This window comes from Aspergillus fischeri, genomic scaffold, assembly GCF_000149645.3.
Source record: "Aspergillus fischeri NRRL 181 1099437636264 genomic scaffold, whole genome shotgun sequence".
Taxonomy (NCBI): domain Eukaryota; kingdom Fungi; phylum Ascomycota; class Eurotiomycetes; order Eurotiales; family Aspergillaceae; genus Aspergillus; species Aspergillus fischeri.
The window spans coordinates 1,953,896-1,972,385 of NW_001509762.1; the positions used below are offsets into that span (position 1 = coordinate 1,953,896).

At 49.8% G+C, this 18,490-nt stretch overlaps 5 protein-coding genes across 5 annotated transcripts, besides 1 other annotated feature; 3 read left to right on the forward strand and 2 right to left on the reverse strand.

The window, feature by feature from the left end:
* Positions 1 to 436: 436 nt before the first annotated feature.
* NFIA_079320 (ATP-binding cassette glutathione S-conjugate transporter YCF1) lies at positions 437 to 5,570 on the reverse strand (the record flags this gene model as incomplete). Its single annotated transcript, XM_001259887.1, has 9 exons — positions 437 to 691; positions 759 to 850; positions 935 to 1,003; positions 1,073 to 1,227; positions 1,282 to 2,066; positions 2,118 to 2,163; positions 2,216 to 2,319; positions 2,372 to 5,194; positions 5,274 to 5,570. The coding sequence occupies 9 exons, from the start codon at positions 5,568 to 5,570 to the stop codon at positions 437 to 439; spliced, it is 4,626 nt and encodes a 1,541-aa protein (XP_001259888.1).
* Positions 5,571 to 7,021: 1,451 nt separating this feature from the next.
* On the forward strand, positions 7,022 to 9,010 carry NFIA_079330 (putative C2H2 finger and ankyrin domain protein; the record flags this gene model as incomplete). Its single annotated transcript, XM_001259888.1, has 2 exons — positions 7,022 to 7,073; positions 7,131 to 9,010. 2 exons carry the CDS (start codon positions 7,022 to 7,024, stop codon positions 9,008 to 9,010), a joined length of 1,932 nt encoding a protein of 643 aa, XP_001259889.1.
* Positions 9,011 to 9,314: 304 nt separating this feature from the next.
* On the forward strand, positions 9,315 to 11,575 carry NFIA_079340 (FHA domain-containing serine/threonine-protein kinase; the record flags this gene model as incomplete). The annotated part of the gene is made up of 5 exons (XM_001259889.1): positions 9,315 to 9,454; positions 9,505 to 9,790; positions 9,840 to 10,231; positions 10,281 to 10,574; positions 10,624 to 11,575. 5 exons carry the CDS (start codon positions 9,315 to 9,317, stop codon positions 11,573 to 11,575), a joined length of 2,064 nt encoding a protein of 687 aa, XP_001259890.1.
* Positions 11,576 to 12,767: 1,192 nt separating this feature from the next.
* Positions 12,768 to 12,798: a microsatellite.
* Positions 12,799 to 15,407: 2,609 nt separating this feature from the next.
* NFIA_079350 (uncharacterized protein) lies at positions 15,408 to 16,271 on the forward strand (the record flags this gene model as incomplete). Its single annotated transcript, XM_001259890.1, has 1 exon — positions 15,408 to 16,271. One exon carries the CDS (start codon positions 15,408 to 15,410, stop codon positions 16,269 to 16,271), a length of 864 nt encoding a protein of 287 aa, XP_001259891.1.
* Positions 16,272 to 16,837: 566 nt separating this feature from the next.
* NFIA_079360 (AP-2 complex subunit mu) lies at positions 16,838 to 18,270 on the reverse strand (the record flags this gene model as incomplete). Its single annotated transcript, XM_001259891.1, has 2 exons — positions 16,838 to 17,883; positions 17,934 to 18,270. 2 exons carry the CDS (start codon positions 18,268 to 18,270, stop codon positions 16,838 to 16,840), a joined length of 1,383 nt encoding a protein of 460 aa, XP_001259892.1.
* Between the last annotated feature and the right edge of the window lie 220 nt (positions 18,271 to 18,490).

The window sequence follows — 18,490 nt, forward strand, 5'->3', positions numbered from 1 at the left end:
TTGACCTCATCAACTCTATCCTGGTCGCCTCCAGGCCAGACCACTCCCCCTCCGGAGCCGAATTTGACACTAAGGCCGGCTGTAAATCAGGATTCTATTGTAGCGCCTCCAGATCGATGATCGATCACCCTAAGGTCTCCAAGAAGACCCCTCGTCAATGCGCACGGACTTTGTTACAGATCAAAGCTGCGACGACGGCTGGCTGTAACGACCCAGAGCTGTGTCCTCGAGTTCGCCATGCACCTGCAGAGTACCGGTATGTACTCTCGCTGAAACAGGGCGCTTTCCGCAAACCAGGTAAGAGGATAAGGGAAACAGATTTTTCGCCTTCCTTACAGTAGTCTTAGACAAAAAAGGGATCGGCCCGAGCTGGAAGAATCGATCCGGTTCCCCCAGCCAGTCACAATATCAGCTTCCTCTTTAGGTGGAGATTAGATTACTGCACAAGCGCTGCTCCATCGCTGTCAAGCAAACCAGCTTCCTTGACCAGCTCATAGAATTTGCCGCCACGCTTGATCAGGTTTGCGGGCGTGTCAAACTCTGCGACCCGCCCCTTGTCCAAGACCACGATTCGATCAGAGTCAATAATCGTATTGATACGGTGCGCAATCGTGATGATTGTGCGTTCCTGAAAGACGCTGCTGCGCAGGGTGCGTTGGAGCAGCGCATCCGTCTCCACGTCGACTGCCGCCTGTTACAAGCCGTCAGTAAACTTTTATCATATACAGGAAGAAACGGTGTAGTCAACGGCTACTTACTGTTGCTTCGTCAAGCACAAGGATATTGCTCGGTGTCAGCAACGCCCGCGCCACAGATACCAGCTGACGCTGGCCCTGGCTAAGATTAGATCCTGTCAAAATCACGTTAGAACTCGGACTCTTGATTTAAAAAAGGACGTAAGGGAAGGCATGGCGGTGGCAACAGTGAACTTTACCTCCTTCTTGAATCAGTGTGTCCAGCTGATCATCCATTTGAGCGACGTGCTCCTTGAGTCTGGCATGTTCTACGCAATTACGGTGTTAGTCAATCAATGCTCAATGCTTGGGCATGCAGCGAGTCGGGCCCAACGTACCAAGGACACTCCATAGCTCCGTGTCATCATGCACATGCCGGGGGTCCAGATTGTCACGAAGAGTGCCCTCAAACATGGCAGGATCCTGGGGAATAATGGCGAGACGTCCCCGCAGGTCAGATAGCCCAATGGTAGAAATATCAAGGCCATCGATACTATAAAAGACGTCAGAAATTGCAAAGACAACTAGATCGGGCAGTTGTTCTCACCTGATGCTGCCACCAGCGGCTTCGATGATCCGGAAGAGCGCCAGAGTCAACGAACTCTTTCCTGCACCTGTACGGCCAACAACGCCTATTTTTTCATGAGGTTTAATGTCCAGGTTGATATCCTTGAGCACTAGATCAAGTCCAGGACGGTACCGCGTGCTATAGTCCTTGAATGTCACCGCCCCTTGAGCGGGCCATCCGATAGCCGGGCGGTTTTTGAAGATAACATCCGGGGCCTCGCTGGGCAGGTTCGCGTACTCAAGAACCCGCTCAACAGACACAATGTTGGTTTCGACTTCGACAGTTTGTCGAACGATCCAGTTCAAGGACTGAGTGATTTGTAGAGCATAAGACATGGCCAAACCGACCATGCCTGCAGATAAACCACTGCCACTGGCGACTGAGATGATGGCAAGCACCGCGGAAGCCAGAATAATAACCGAACCGATAAATTCCAAACGAACAGCCAACCATCTGTTGGCACTGATGGATGGGAAGTAAGCCCGAAGATTCGCATCCATGCGCCATTCGTTTTCAAGAGCAAACCGGTTCTCCTGTCGGTAGCCGCGAATGGTGGAGATGCCGCCGAGCGACTCCTGGAAGTGAGCATAGATCGGGCTCCTAGTGACGCTGTCCAACCGCTTCAATTCACGAGAGGTTCGCAGGTAGTACTTCTGGTACCGCAGGTAAACATAGCCTAGAGGGAAAATCATCAGAATGAAGGCAGGAGTCGACGTAGCAATCACAATCATCGTAAAAAGCGCCTTTGCCGAGTTATTGAACAACTAGCTTTCGTCAGCAGCGACCAATTGTCAGAGGGCCAGTCTTTCACATACCATGTTGAAAGTACGAGCAAGGACCTCGTCAATCCGATACACATCACTAACCGACGTCGTAAGCCTTCAGATCAACAGCGTATGAAACTGCAGCCTACCTTGAGAATCGATTCAGGATCCGGCCAGACGGAGTAGTCTCGAAAAAGCTCATAGGAGAGCGGAAAATAGAGAATGCCATACGTTCATGCAGTTTGCGAGAAGCCTGTTGTCGTATTAATGTTGTTCTTGACCTTATGATACGATTCAGGCCATACCTCAATCGAGCAAAAAATCCAGAGAATCAAATTTTGAAGGATAACCAAGACAGAAGACCCGAGACCCCAGGCAAGGTAAACACCAATGAACTTGGCGACGTTCGGGTGAGCCTGCACTTCGCTGGCATCAGTCCACTTCTTTAGCCAGAAATTACCGGCAACTTGCGCCGTCTGCGCTCCCAGAAGCGTGAGCAGGTAGAAGCAGACGGCGATAACATTGCTGTTCTTGGCATATTCTCCGTAGACGCTCCACTTGACTTTACCCTGCTGCGAAGTTTCCTGCGTCTGCTTACTCTTGAGGACGTTCTCTTCGTCCCCAAGCTTACGCCGAACACCGTGCCAACTCGCCGTACTGGCACGCCGTAGCGTGACGGTGCTGGATCTCCGCCGTGTAGTGTCAGCGCCGGATCTGATGGGGAGAAGTGATCCTATTTGCTGCTCAGCTTCCGTATCTGATGGCTCTGACTCTGCATTCTCAAGGACGGTGGTGGATTCCGAGCCTTCAGGACTAGCCAGATCATGGCCGTCACTGCTGGAAGCTTCGTCCTCCGATTCGTTCATGGTTGTGCGTACGAGATTGGACACCTCGCCCTTCATAGCCATCAACTGTTCGTAGGTTCCCTTCTCAATCAAGGTCTTATTTCTTAGGAGAGCAATAAAGTCGGCCTCTTTTAACACAGGAATGGCGTTGGTGGCCAGGATCCTGGTCTTGCCGCTGAGAAGACCATTCCGACCAAGTACCTTGTTGATGAGGTGACGACCGACGTGCTGATCGACCGCTGAAAGCACATCATCGAGCAAGTAGATATCTGCACGAGCGTATACCGCCCGCGCAAGTGTCAAGCGAGCCTTTTGACCACCCGAGAGGGAGATACCCCTCTCGCCGACCTCAGTCTGATCGCCATCGGGCAGATTGCGGAAGTCATCAACCAGCGCGCAAGCCTCGACTGTGAGTTCATAGAACTGAGGATCCCACCGATGCCCGAAAACAATATTCTCTCGGACGCTGGCATTCATCACCCATGGTTGTTGCGCGACATAAGCGATACGGCCTCGAACAACAACCTCGCCTTCGGTCTTCCAGAGATCACCCAGCATCGACAGAAGGAAAGAGGATTTACCAGCACCGACTCTACCAACAATGCAACTGAGCTCCCCTTTACGAGCGCTAAAGTCAATGTTCTCAATAACATTGTCGCCTTGGTATCTGTTCCAGGTAAACGCCGCATCGCGAATACGGACGGACTCGTCACCAGCATGGGTCACTGGCTCCTCAAATGTGACCGCGTTAGTTTGTAGTTCTTCCGCAGTAAAGTAGTCTGTCAGACGCTTCACAGCCACGGACGCTTCGATGATGGACGTGATAACCATAGGCAGGATTGAGAGCGGGAACGTGAGCAGGTTGAACAGAGTCAAGGCCGGGAACACCACGTCTGTAGTCAAAGGATGATCACTTATCAAGACATAAACACTGAATGTAGAGCACGAGACTAGGAACGGAGTGGACTGCCAGGTGAAGTTAGCAATCGACTGAGTTGCTCCGATCTTGCGAAGAGTGTTCAGCTCCAAGTCGTTTCTGATGTGGCTGAGTTTGTTCATGAATGCTGTATTCCAAGCATAAAGCTTTATGCTCTTGATGTTGTTCAGGATCTCAGTCATCAGTCGTGATCTGGAATCCTTGTTCTTCATCTGTACGATCTGAAGCTTTTTCATCATTCGGGCAATTACACCGTTCAACGGGATCATGAGAATCATCACACCGATACCTGCAAACATGCTTACACCGACTAGTTGATAAAGGGACAGCATGCAAAGAACGATTTGGAAAGGAGCGGACCAGAGTTGCATGCCGAACTGGGTCAGGTCAGACAAGCGTTGCTGGTCGACAGCCATATGGTTGACAATATCACCTGTGGTCTTGGATGCGCGCCCTTCGCTCGAAAGTCTTAGAGACTTGGTGTAGATCATGGCAGTCAAGGCTGACTTGACGCGCATACCGGTATCAAACGCCCTTTGGAAGTATTGGTGCAGACAAATGGTCTGTGTTACCGAGACCAAAAACATCGCCAGCGCGATGGCCACACCACTGATCACGGGCTGAGGTTCATCAGTCCCATACGACTTTATGAACCCTATTAGAAGGCGCAAGAGTTGCGGCTGAACAAAGGCAAGTACGTCGCTTCCGCACTTGATGATTGCGCCGCGCAGGTACGGGCCACCGAACGATTTCATCAACGCCAGCCACAGAGACGGTTTCGACTTTTTCAGCTCTTCCGCCCATTTTTCCTCCAAAATGTCCCCTGTGACGCGCGTGGTGTCGCGCTGCCGCAGATTCCACAGATCATCCTGAGTAAGATAGTTCTTGTAACCGAATTTCATCAATGGTGTCATCCAGCTGAAGGTGAGGACTGCAAAGATATCCGCGTACTCGTACGGACATTCATCCTCAACACCCAAGGCATCGTACGCACTCTGTTTTTTCGGCACCAGGTATTCGAGTCCGAATTCCAACAGCGCCAGACCGAGGCTGACGTTGATGCAAACAAAGTATGGGAGTTGATCCTTAAATGCCTTTTGCGAGACCAGCGATCGCAATTTGACGCCATAAGCGATGGTAAAGAAGAGCCAGTAGAACAGGACAACTCCGTTGGGCTGTCTGCTGCGCCAGTGCTCGTAATATTGTACCGCAAATATCACACCAAGAGACGCGAACACCAGAATGGAATTCCAGAAGCGAAAATCAGCCAAAAAGAGACGAGGAGCGGACTCGGCTTGGATTGCAGCTTGTAGAGCAGTCGTGAAGATCAGGGAGCCAAGCACAGTCTATGAGCGAGGAATGCGTATGTTAGATAATGATCGGGCTCGGACGGTCGAAACATCCATTCTGAGGAGAAGACCTTACCAGTTTAGCATAGAAATGCCAATTCTTCGACACGGGCTGAGGCGCACGCTTCTTCAACAGGAACCAAATGGCACCTGCTCCCATAAGCAAGCCCCATGCTGCAACCAGAGCTACTCCTAAATCCAGGAAACATGGTGTAAGATCGAATCTGTGTTTGCTTATTGGACCCCAACCCTCGACATCACCACAGAAAGGCTGAAGTTTTTTTGAGGAACTGAAGGGAGAGCCCAAAGTCGATGATGAAAGTGGTGCGGAATGGGAATTCCCTAGGATCACCTGGGGGTTGCCATCAAGCATCTTGGTGTCCGGACAAACGACCCAACTCCAAAGATTCCTTAACCGTCTGGCAACGGGAAAGGAGAGGGAATTAACTGATTAAGAACCCAGAAATGCCAGTGATTTCAAACACGAGACTGGCGGGTTTTCTCTGAGGGCGCAAGGAGAATAATTCGAAGCGATAAGAAACTAGCTGCAGCTTGATTACTAAAGGTCCAGGCTTCGCTGCTGCCGGCGTCTCGGAAATAAGGTAGTATCAGTTCGAAGACACCGAGTTGGACTACCTATACTGTATAATTGAGGCAAGGATACTCAATGGGCACCTCAGATTTGAAGATATGTACAGCTCTATTCCACTCAACAGCGTCCAGGTTTCCAACAAACGTTAACTATAATTCTGTCTGTTGCGACTTGAAAATGACATAACCCTTCGTGCTTAATCCCGAGGAAGAAGGCCGGAACCGTGAGTCAGTTCGGAAAAAGTCTTGGGTCGCTTGGCATGACATTTCCTCACCTTCTCCATGACTCCCATCAATAAGCAGGGAGTCAATTTCTGAAGATGAACCCTCGGAGCTTAAGACATACACTGGTATTCTCCGTCTGGGAGGCGAGCATATTCAAGAGAGCTACCCGATTCAGGCTGATTTAAGCTCGCAGCTATCAAGAATGAACTTGCTCTATAATCCATATAAAATCTCTTATCTTGAGCAATTTTCGATGATGTAATGCCTTGCAAGCTGAGGCTTTTCTGGGATCCACCGATCTTCAATTGTTGTTTGACAATCTCTGTACTACATGTTAACACAATATGGTGATGATCAGATTACAGTTTGACCTTTTTTCATGGGATATTGGAAGTATGCAGATCCCGATAGTTGACGCAAAGAATCAGATAATGATATAACGATCTACTATCGAACATGATGACGGAGCACGCAACCGATTTCATATTTAGATATATATCAAGCACGACTCTTAAGGGAGAAACGGTCGGATGATTAAGTATCCTGGGTTCAACAGCGTCCCAATCACAACTACCTAGGACCATGGTGCCTGTATAGTACTTCCATGCGCCAATCAACTCATAGATTTCTTACAAATGATTCTGTATAATGGCCTGGGTGTCGCGCGATCATAGCAATTTACTCGATCGGTCAGCAATTGCCGTATCGGGTCCCCGCTTGAGGTACATGTAACGACTCCTGCGCTACCTAGCCACTATGACTAAGTCTCGTTTGTGAGTCAGTAAGCAAAGCAAAATATGACTGAGCGGACAATTCTAGAACATTTCCATCAAAAAAAGATGATTAGGAATCTTCTTAAAATCATGGTCCTGGAGCCTGCGTTCTCATAATACAGTGGTAGCCCCACACGAAGGCGGTACCTACACTTAGCACTTTGGACACATTTCGCTGCAGTGCTTTGCGACTCCGCGATCGAACATATCGTGGGATAAACAGCCTGACAACGCAATGATCGCAGATACTCCTTTGTTGGAAGAGTTATTGAAAAGACCTCTATATGGTGAGCATTTTTCTTTCATGTTCTAGATTACGTGTGCGCATAGCTGACTTTCATTAGTATATGATCTTCCTCAGGAACTTCTTTCGACTTTAACCGCCAAGGGCGAGGACCAATCCATAGCTGTCGAAGATACTGTCGAGCCCTTCAGAGAACCGCTCGATCCGTCAACGCTAGACCCGGTGATCGCTACCTCCACATCTTGCGCACTTTGCAAAGTCTCCTTTTTAAATGTACAAGAACAACGGGAGCACGTTCGGTCGGACCACCACAGACTCAACGTCAAAGCGCAATCTCGAGGCAACCCTACTTTAGACGAGGCACAATTTGCTAAAGCGGTTGGAGATTTGGATGAGTCGATATCTGGCTCCGAGTCGTCAGAGGAGGAAGACGATGAAGAAGACGGGCAGCTCTCGGCCTTGCTGAAAAGGCAGGCCAGGATATCCCAGGCAGCTGAAGAGGCGGAGGAGTCAGCAAGCAAGAAGCCGGCTGCCAGGAACCCTCTTTACTGGTTTTCAAGCTCTCTGTTGCCATCCAACACATCACTAGGTGTCTATAGAGCTTTGTTCTCAAACGATGAACAAGATGAGCCTAAACACCTCGTTGATTCGTTGCGAAAGAAGCAACTATCGCCGCTACCGATACAAAGACCGAATGCACAACCACAAACGAACGGAACCGCGCCCAGTCCGCATATCTTCATGTGCATGATAGGAGGTGGCCATTTCGCTGCCATGTTGGTCTCTCTGACCCCCCAAATTCATCGCAAACAAGGTGGCGTTGAGGAGCGGCAGGCCTGCGTCATCGCCCACAAGTCATTCCACCGCTATACAACGAGACGGAAGCAGGGTGGTTCTCAATCTGCTAGTGACGCCGCTCGAGGAGCCGCACATTCGGCGGGTTCCAGCCTTCGAAGGTATAACGAGGCTGCTCTGGAGAAGGAGATCAGAGAGCTCCTGAGAGACTGGAAGGAGATGATTGATAGTGCGCAACTGTTGTTCATCCGAGCGACTGGCAATACCAACCGAAAGATCCTGTTTGGTCAGTATGAGGGTCAATTTCTAAACCAGAATGATCCCAGAATAAGAGGGTTTCCATTCAGCACTCGTCGAGCCACGCAAGATGAGCTTATGAGGTGCTTCAAAGAACTTACTCGCGTCAAAGTAAGCCAGATCGATGAAGCAGCCCTTGCAGCAGCAGAGGTAAAACAGAGGGCAGAAGCGGTCAAGCCTCCAACACCACGGCCGCAACAACAAAAGCCCAAAGTGTCAAAGGAGGAGGAGGAAGCTATACTGCATACATCTCAGATCCAAGCCCTAATTCGACGGTCCAAAGTACCGGCTTTGATGTCCTATCTCTCCAAAAACTCTATATCCTCATCTTTCTCGTTCCGTCCATCAGATTCTCCGCAGAATTTCCGCTGTCCTACTCCCTTGCATTTTGCAGCAAATTTGAACTCCCCATCGGTAGTTTTGGCCCTCCTCACAAAGGCAGACGCTGATCCAACGATTGTCAACGGCGAAGGAAGAACTGCTTTCGAGCTTGCCGGTGACCGAGCTACCCGTGATGCATTCCGTGTTGCACGTCACGAACTGGGAGAGTCAAAATGGAACTGGGACGCTGCCAAAGTCCCAGCGGCGGTATCCAAGGAGGAAGTTGATAGTCGCGCAGAAAGGGAGCGGAAGGCTGCAGAAGAGGAAGAGGCAAAGAGGCGCAAGACAGAATTAGAGCGGTTAAAGAAGGAGGAAGCTGCTAGAGCAGCCTCACTGCAAGAATCGAGAAAAGCGGGAGGCCGAGCATTAGGAGCGATGGAAAAGACGGCATCGGAAAAGAGAGAAGAAGAAATGAGGGGAATGACACCGGAGATGAGGTTGAGACTGGAGAGAGAGCGTCGCGCTAGAGCAGCGGAAGAACGCATTCGAAGGATGCAGGGAAGATAATCGGTGAGATGTGTCAACGCTTGATGATTGAAAACTTGCGACATTGATGTCCTGTACGAAATAGAATTGAATGAAACGAAGCTGAAATGAATGATGACTTTTTCGACGCGCAGACTTGACCAGCGACTTTAGTACTATTGCACACAGCACCTGACTTTTTCACCGAGAGGTGCTATGAGCTGCTTCAGACTGCTGAACCTCTTGACAGCGACAAGCCAACCGCCATCATTAGACTTGCATGATTACAGTATTATCCCCAAACCCTCTCTATATTCCCTTACCACTTCCATCTCTACTTTGTATAATGTCTGAGCACCGGCCCTCCTGTCAAGGCTGTTATGTCGGTACACTTCTCGAAGTGGACCCACAGACTGGAAAGACAAGCAAGCCCTTAACTATATCCAGCAGTAACGAGATATACGTCGGCCGAGACCGGAAACGATGGTACCGAGTCTCTCTTTCTATGAATCCTTCAATGCTAATTGGGATATTAGCCAATACGTTGTAAACGATCCATTCATCTCCAACAGACACCTCCGAATCTACACCATCATTTTCGACCAAGAGAATCCTGACGAAGTCGCACCGTTAGTATACGCTCAAGATATCTCGCTGAACGGCACGGCGTGGAACAACTATCCCATGGGAAAGGGAAATGGCAGCTTTCTCCTCAGTGATGGCGATATTCTGAAACTGTCCCCGAGTGTCCATCTTTTGTACCGGCGCGACGGTCACAGAGCAGAGGATCACTTTGACATGCTGCAGAGAGTCGAGATGAGGGTGGGCCTTATTGTCTGCTACAGTTTGAACACATGCTGATTACTTGTAGGTTTTCGAGGATCAGTACACGATTACACAGCGAAAACTAGGATCCGGGGCGTATGGGCAGGTGCATATGGCATTCAACAAAGTGACTGGTCAGCAGCTCGCCTGCAAGATCGTCGACCTCCGGATTCTGAAAGATAGGGTTATTGAAGGGTTTGACGGTCAAAGATCCAGGTTCTTTGGGATGGATACAGACCGCGTTGGTGCGGCGCGCGCGCACCATGGGTACATCGCAAGGAAAATCCAGGAGAAGCTCGAAATATATGACAGGGAAGCCAGGATCTTGGCAAGGCTTAGCCATGTAGGTTTGCTCGAATCCCATCAGAACGGCACTAACGGACAATCTAAGGCGAATATTATTAGAGTGGAAAAGGTGATCCGGTCAAGCAATACGATGTGAGACGAGCCTTTGATGAGATCCAAATCCTGCACTAACTGAAGAAAGCTATCTTTTCCAGGACCTCGTGACCGCTGGCGACTTGTTTTCGTTCATCCAATACAAAGGTGGAAGGCTTGGTGACATCGAAGCCGCCGTCATTGTGAGACAGGTTCTCATGGCTCTGGATTACCTCCATGAGCAGAATATTGCTCACAGAGACTTGAAGCCAGACAATATTCTTATGACGTCCCTGGCAGATGGGAGCAGAGTGGTGCTCACTGACTTTGGATGTGCGAGGCTGGTACAGCCACGGATTGAAAGAATGTCTACGAAAATCGGCACGTATGACTATAGTGCTCCGTAAGTGCAACTAGGCTTCCATACTCTAATAGACTGACTCTTGTCCTAGCGAGGTCCTTCGATCCAGCCGACAAGGCTATACCAAAGCCGTAGATCTGTGGTCCCTAGGTTGCGTGACGACCGTGCTCCTGACCGGGGAACCACCTTTCAGCACTCCATCACCTAAGTGTGGAACCAGTCAGGGCAATAGACAGGGTGCTCTCGACAGCCTCGAGGCAAATTTGACCTGCAACATGATTGGTAAGCGGGCGAAAGACTTTGTTCTTCGTCTCCTGGTCTTCGATGAGGCAAAGCGCATGGATGTGAAGCAAGCGTTGGATCATTGTTGGTTCACCAACCCTGCTCATAAGGAGGCATTTGAAGCGCTCTACAAGCGATCCATTAGGGACTGGAAGCCTCGAGCACCGAAGGAGCCACTAATGGTCGAGCTCCGCGATCTGATTCAAGTGCGCAAGACGAACGGAGATGTCGTTCAGATACATTCCCAAGAGAGTTTGCCAAGCGAGTTTTCTGAATCAGCTCTTCCAAGGGCAAGTGTCGCTCAACAGACAATATTAAAGGAATCACCATCGCCTGAAATACGCAGAGTTCTCTCTCTGACACTCTCTGACCCTGAACTACCGCCACACGGCCAACTAGACGACAATCCACATCAACTCCATGGTCTGGAAAACGATACTGCCGAAATTGATTCAGAAGCAAGGAAGCTAGATACCCTCAAGCAAAGCCTGGAAACTTCAGAGCAATCTGAAGTACTCCGAGGTGAAAGCGAACAGTTCAACCAGTATGAGTGGGCAATCCCATCTATAATCCCAGATTTTATTCCGAAGGCCAATACCGCACTCTTGAAGAATATTAACAATAGCTCAACAAGAAAGAAGCGTGCTGATAACACCTGGGAGGAACTCGAGAATGAGGTCTACGAGGAGGTCAGAAATAGTATCACCGGGAAGCGGCAGCGTTTGTTATATGGAGCAAACATTGTCGCAAACTGGATTTGATTCAGTTCGGCGACCGCCACATGTTGAGAATCTGTCAGTACGGAGGGAGATAAGAGAGGCCAAAAGGATGAGAAAGATGTTTAAGTACCGGCGAAGTAGGGAAATATTCTGAATGAGATTCCTAGATCGTTGATCGCAGAAGAATATCTAAAGCCACTACGGGTTTGAATCTTGGGAAGATATGGCATTCCGATCCATGCACTTCTGATAACGGTGGGAATATAAATTAGTATCCGCATCTTCAGCACAAACCAACCTAAGATGAGCTATCGATCATCATCTTCTACGTACTTTCACTTCAAGAGTTCCCTTCCAGCGAATACCACCATAATGTCATTGAGTCAAGAAGGCGTCCCTTGCCATGCCCTGCTACGTTGAGCGTTCCAAACCACTCAATGACAGCGTCCTGTAAGATCTGGATTCAAGGCTGTAGTATTTTAAGGCTTCGTATTTAATGGCGCAGAGCGTAGAACCATAAAGTACCGTCTACTAAAGTTAGACACTGGGCAGGCTAGATCCTCACATTTAGTGGCTCCTTATATGGCGAATGGGACATTTATACACAGAGAATGAATACGAGGGTAGCTAATTATACTTGAGACCCAGTATAGAGTAGTTACTGAATGGTAATAACAGCAATAAGAACAGTCAACATATGCTGTAGCTGATATAACTCAGAGTTCTGCTCCTTTGCTTTTTGCCGAGCTCTCTTTGATCCATACTGCACGTCGAAGGGCCCTTTTGGGGCTGGCTGGCGATGTTAATACATGGAATTCATCGCGGAGAAGATAAACTCTCAGCAATATATGCTCGGTTTCTCCGTGGCTTAAACACAATGAGCATCTAGCATCGGCAGTGTAATACGTCGTAGGCTGGTCAGCACGATTAGAGGCGAATCTGCACTGTCAGACAAGCGCAGACTTTTGGCGATTGATTATGATAATACACCCATGTCGGTGGTCGCCTGACCACAGAGCTCCTTTACCTTGCACCTTCAGGGCTACTAGACACTCATTCGAAAGTATCACAATGGAGGAGACTGAGACATTTTGGTTCGAGTCCTAATTCTGGAAGGAGGGATATTCAGGGAGGGGGAATGTCTTGCCTCAGGTCAGAAGGATCATCCCTGTTACCAACTGGAGAAGGAAGTAAATGATTAAAGCAAGGCTCCGATGGACCAACCACGCACAAACATGATACTGAATCATGAGACTGAATCATGAGCTATATTCAACAAATAGTACCGTGTGATGCGTATTGATCAAAATCTGCAATGCAGCTCTCAAGGGTTGCGAATGTTGCCATGACAGTCCAGCAACCTCAGTTGTATATGCCACTATTCAAGACTAAATGGGGCTGCGGGGCGTCACTGCATGTCTTGCATCATCGTGCTTGCGGAATGTTGATCATAGTGGTCGGTGAGATGCTGTGTATCAATATTCATTTGATCTAGATCCCTTGCATGTGTCGAGCCCGCCGGAGGCTTGGAGTCGTTTGTCCGGGCGACGGGGAATACGCCTTCGTTTAGCTGTCACCCGAGACTCTACACTGGGTCCTGTCTCGGTTGCCTGGTGATGGGAGTCTTTGATGAGTAAAGAGATGGATATTGTTCATTTGAACAGGGCAGCAAAGAATGTTTCACGCCCTGTGCTCCTTTCGTAGACTTGATTCTCGAGGATCATGAAGCTCTTGTCAAGGATCGCCATCCGGGGGTGCATGTTTTTGCTGTCTTTGTTACGGGCTGTGACAACAGCCAGTTATCAAAGAAATTTTATGCTTGTGGCTCAAGCTAAGCATGATATATGCTCCCAGAACCATAAGAATAAGACCCCATGAGCTGCAAGTTGATGCATTATGGCCGCCAAATGATCAAGCAGCCTCACGACCATATCTTTGCATCAGGCTAGTCCAAGCAAGGTCATTGGTACCCATACAGGGTTGACCTAGCAGAGACAGTGTGTCCCTGGCTGGAATCAAGCAAAGCCTGGCTGTCTATGTCTGGTGAAACACAAGGCTGAAGGGACAAAGGAGAGAGTCACCGCCACCCAGAGAGGAACTGTGATGATTGATCAGAAAGTTATCAGTCTCAAACTCCTAAAGCGAGGTTTATCCACGAGCAAGAATGTGAATGTCTCGGAGAAGCAAGGGACAAGGGTGGGACCTTTGGTGGGTTGATGGCTACTATCGTGGTCCCTATCGATACCATTGATAAGATGGGATGATAGGAGGGTTTTCGGAATCGGTACCCTTGCAGTTCGGCAGGGACTGTCTCTGGTACTACTTACGGCACGTAATGAAGACTTAGGCACTCCATCGTTATTGGCTCAATTGTCTTCATATTAACTAACTTGAAGTGGAACCGTGGCCGTGATCTTCAGGCATCTAAGCACAACGTGCTGTAGCCTGAGGTGTCAGTGTCGTTCTGATTGGCCAACGCGAAGACGCGAACTAAACGCGTATCAACGCGTGTCGCGCCGTGTCTGTAATATTACCTGATCAGGAAACCGCGCGGTTGTCATGGACGAATCACCAGAAAGTGGGAGAAGAAAGAGGACCATTATGGTTGATGGACAGTTGAGAGAATTAAGCAAGTCTACAGGACTTAGGATGGTCTTTATTACTTCTGCTGGAGAGGATTTGGATGAAGCGCAGGATGCTATCCTAGAGGGAAAGAATGGAGGGACAATGTTCCCTGAGACTCCGAACCAGGGCATTAGAGACAAGAGTTCTTCTCCCTGCTAACTTCTACTCAATGTGATTTTATTGATTTTGAGAACTGTCTGGAAAATGTTTTCATGACTGTCTTGGTCCGTAACCTCGACTCATGACACGCTTATAGAATGTCAACGAACATGCACATGCAGCTGCACATGCAATGCTCATCCGATCATTCCGAGCAAGTTCAGTCCAGAAAGCAATGACTTCATGGCGTGTCACCGGATGACCATTGTCAATTGAAGATGTGGCTTGTTGCTCGGGACAATGATGCAAGGTCGAACTTTCATCCCTCTCCCCCTCGTGTCTCAGTTGGAGTTAATGGAAATCATAGTGTATGTAGACAGTGACTGTAGATCAGACAGAGGGGGAATAAGTAGTTCATGAATCTGGTCAAGGCAGCGTTCAATTCGACCAGAACGAGGGTAATAAGACGGGGGCCTCCCTCCTATCGAGGAGACAGACATCAAGGAACAAAAAGCGAACCAAGAGAAAAGGGACACAGAGAGAGGTCTCGGAATCTTTGTCCTTTCAGACAGTGCCCCATCTTTCAATTAATCCTGCAACTGCAAAGAAAGTGCTTGAGGGTTCTGCAGACACTTCTTTATCCATGATTCTAAAAATGTTCTTTGAGTATCCACAGTGTACCTGATATCTGCATTCCCTCCATAATTGATTCATATTTAGCTTATCGCCGCTTGCGGAACTCCACTCTGTGACAGTGACAGTGACTGTGCCCGTGTCCCTCCCACTATCCACCGGGCTCCCTCTCCCCCCCAAATTTTAATTATTATCGCTACATTATTGTTTCCACCTCAACTCCCACAACTCTCTCCCTCCTCCATCATTATTCCATCCACCAACTCAATCGCATATCTCGGAAACTATTCCATCAACAGCGCTCATTTCGAAATCTATCATCCACTCATTTTTATTTTTCTATCGCGTCTTACTGCCGACTGGACCTCTCCCGGCGCAAAACACTTCGCGCCTGGCGCATTCCTCTGGCGCGCGCACACAAAGCCATTCCCTTCATTCAACACCACGACTATCAGATCTATCTATACGATCCTTCATTCCGTGTCTCTTGATACATTTGATATCCAAACTCGCAACTATGTTGCTCCCTTCTGCGCTTCCCTGCGACATGCGACGCTCCTCAACCCGGTCGCGCTTCACACCCAATCGCCTCTTCTCCACACCTCCTCCGTCCGACAACGACTTCTTTCCATCAAGCAGTGGGTTACTAGGAACCTGTCGCGCCCTTCAATCTCTTCTAAGTGGATCTCCCGCACCGCCTTCGCGACGAGCCAAACCAGAACGTCTCCAGAGCCCCTTCCACCTCGCATCTTCCACAACCTCCACATCCTCCACGCGGCCGCGAAAGCCAAAGACACAAACGCGCTCTCGACCTTCCTCTCCTAAACCATCACCAAAACCCTCTCGCGGCGCAAACAAGCGCACGCGCGCCAGCTACGAAGCCGACAGCGACGCAGACTCAGAAGACCACACTCCACGCGCTCGATTCTCCACCCCAAAACGTCGTCGCTACGTCCCCTACGATCTCCCTCTGGGCCTATCCCAATCAGACTTTTATTCTCTGAATTCACCACCAACCACACAATCACCGCCTTCTCCTGTACAGCGACGACAGCAAGGGCTTTGCGACGAGGTGCGCGCACCGCTGCCGCCCTCGCCTTCGCCCTCCTCGCAGTCGCAGTTTGATCCCGACGCAGCGCTACCGTCCATTGAAGAAATAAGGCCAGATTCTTGGACCTCCGAAGATGACCGACAACTTGTGGAGGTTGTCTTAGAAAAATTCCAGCTGTCCAAGCGCGACTGGGACGAGTGCGCGCGCCAGCTCGGCAAGGATCAGGATAGCATTGGGCGCAGATGGGAGGCGCTCATCGGAGAGGGGAACGTGGGATTGCGACGCGGACGACGGATGGTCCGTGGTCGAATCGATGAGAGTTGGCAGTAGCTGCACTCTTTCTCGCCCATGACTTCTGCCACGACTGAACTTGATGCCTGATTCATGGATATACCTTTCTTTTATGCGGAGTGCTATGTATTTTTACGACACCCGTTCGACTCTACTTTTCACCATACCTATGTTTACGACAGTGGTTTGTATTATTTATTATCTTCGGTGTTTGGTTTTCTTATATGCAATCGTCGCGAATTGTCTGCCGGCTTTGGACTGTGATCTATCTTGTCTATATATTTGTACCGATGTATAATACTATCTAACATTTCTGTATCATCATCTGATGTCATTCCTTGTGCAACCAGAACTTGTGGTCTTCTTTGTTCTTTATGCAGTGGTTCTTTGTCAGACATCGCAGCATAATGGATTGTTCTCGGAACACTCCGTAAATGACTCGGTTTATACAGAAAGTCTATTATTGTATTTGTAGGATTTGAACTAAATAATACAGGAAATGCTGATGGTAGTGATGAAATGATCCGAACGCCAAACACCCAGCTCAATGATCGTAGCGAAGATGACGGGAATGCAGAGGATGCACTAGAACCTGCAGTTCTTCGTTAGTCACGCTCTGAGAGTAGCATATAAAAAGGGAGAGCCAGGGAGGAGGAAAAGTACCTGATTTCATAACTGCCCGCACGAGTCATATACCGCACCCACTTGACACTACTGTAGTTGCTCTTCTCAAACACCTTGAGATACCGCACCAGCAACCCACTACTGGTGAACATCAACAGACTAAACGACAGACTCAGCGGCGGCCGGCTCCACGCCTTCTGGTTCGTCATGCTGGTCAGCGTCGCCTCCGCCGTAAGCACGTACTCGCTGCCGCCGGAGAACCGCGCAATCTTCCAGACGATATTGTTATGCTCGGGCTCGTACTTGGCGCGCCCCTGGCTCGTCCGCTCGGTCGTCTTGGCCGTGTTCAGCGGCGTCGGGATGCGGATGACGACATTCGTCGCGAACAGCTTCGAGCTGTAGTTCGCCTTGATGGCAACGCTGTACTCCACCTTGGTGGTGCCGACCTCCCGCACGATCGGGTGCACTTTGAAGGGGAGATTGACGTTCTCCGTGGCGCGGTACCGCATCAGCTCGAACTCGCCGTCCGGCGGCACAAACGAGATGATGCGGTCCGCGTCGAAGCGGCCCAGTTTCACGCACTGGTGGAACTGGCAGTCCTCCAACGTGACGGAGCCGGCGGCCGCGCGGGTTGCTTTGCTGCCGGAGGGGGCGTGCGAGGACGAGGACGGGCCTGCGCCGCCGCCGCTGTCGCCGTCGAGGAGGAGGCGGTCGTTCAGCCCGAACTTGCACTCCGGGGTGCCGGAGAGGTAGGCGCGCATGACGATCTGGCCGGTGACGTCGGCGCGGAGCACGGTGCCCGTTGCGGACATGAGCAGGTTCACGTCCTCGATTACGTCCACGAAGGCTTCGTTCTTGCGGTACTTGACGTCTGCGCGACGCCAGGAGAGCGCGCCTGTTGCTTGCATTGTGATCCGGCTCGAGTCGGTCGGGTTGTTGACGATGGCGGACTTGACGCCCTCCGTTGTGATGTACATCTTGAGCGTGTCCGGGTCGGTGTTTTGGGGATAACCAAAGTCGAGGATTTCTGGAACGGTTATCCTCTACTCTAGACCCCCTGTTTGAGGGAATACTCACCATCCAGCAACTCATAAATCAAAACAAAGTTATTCTTGACGGCCTCCTCGTCAAATTTCCCAAAGTAGCTCTTCCCCAGCAACACCAGCCGGTACAAAAACTCAAACACCAATGCTGCGTTGGCGTTGCTCTTGGTCACCGCCACCAGATAGATATTCTCGTGCTTAACATGGCTGAACGTCGTCGATCCCAGCGTCAGAATGGGCGAGCGCACTTGGGGGTTGGAAATGACTTGGATGCGGAAGATGTCGGCCAGGCGCGGTCGGCAGTCATTGCGAAAGGCGCGAAAGATGAGATTCTCGCCTTTTTGGTTGAAGACGAGAATGCCGGAGAGCATTTTGAGTATGGGGTCACTGAAAAGGGGAAAGGAGGGCGTCGGAATGGGTGCCCTGGCAGAAGGGAGGGATGAAATTGGGGATCTTGCCGGAGAAGCTCTCAGGATAAATTGGGGCCGGAGGTGGGGAAGTCGGTCAGTTTAGTCCAGAACATTTCTTCTAAGCAATTACAGAGTACTATCAATCAGGTCAATCAGTTCGTAAAATTACTGCCGAGTCTCA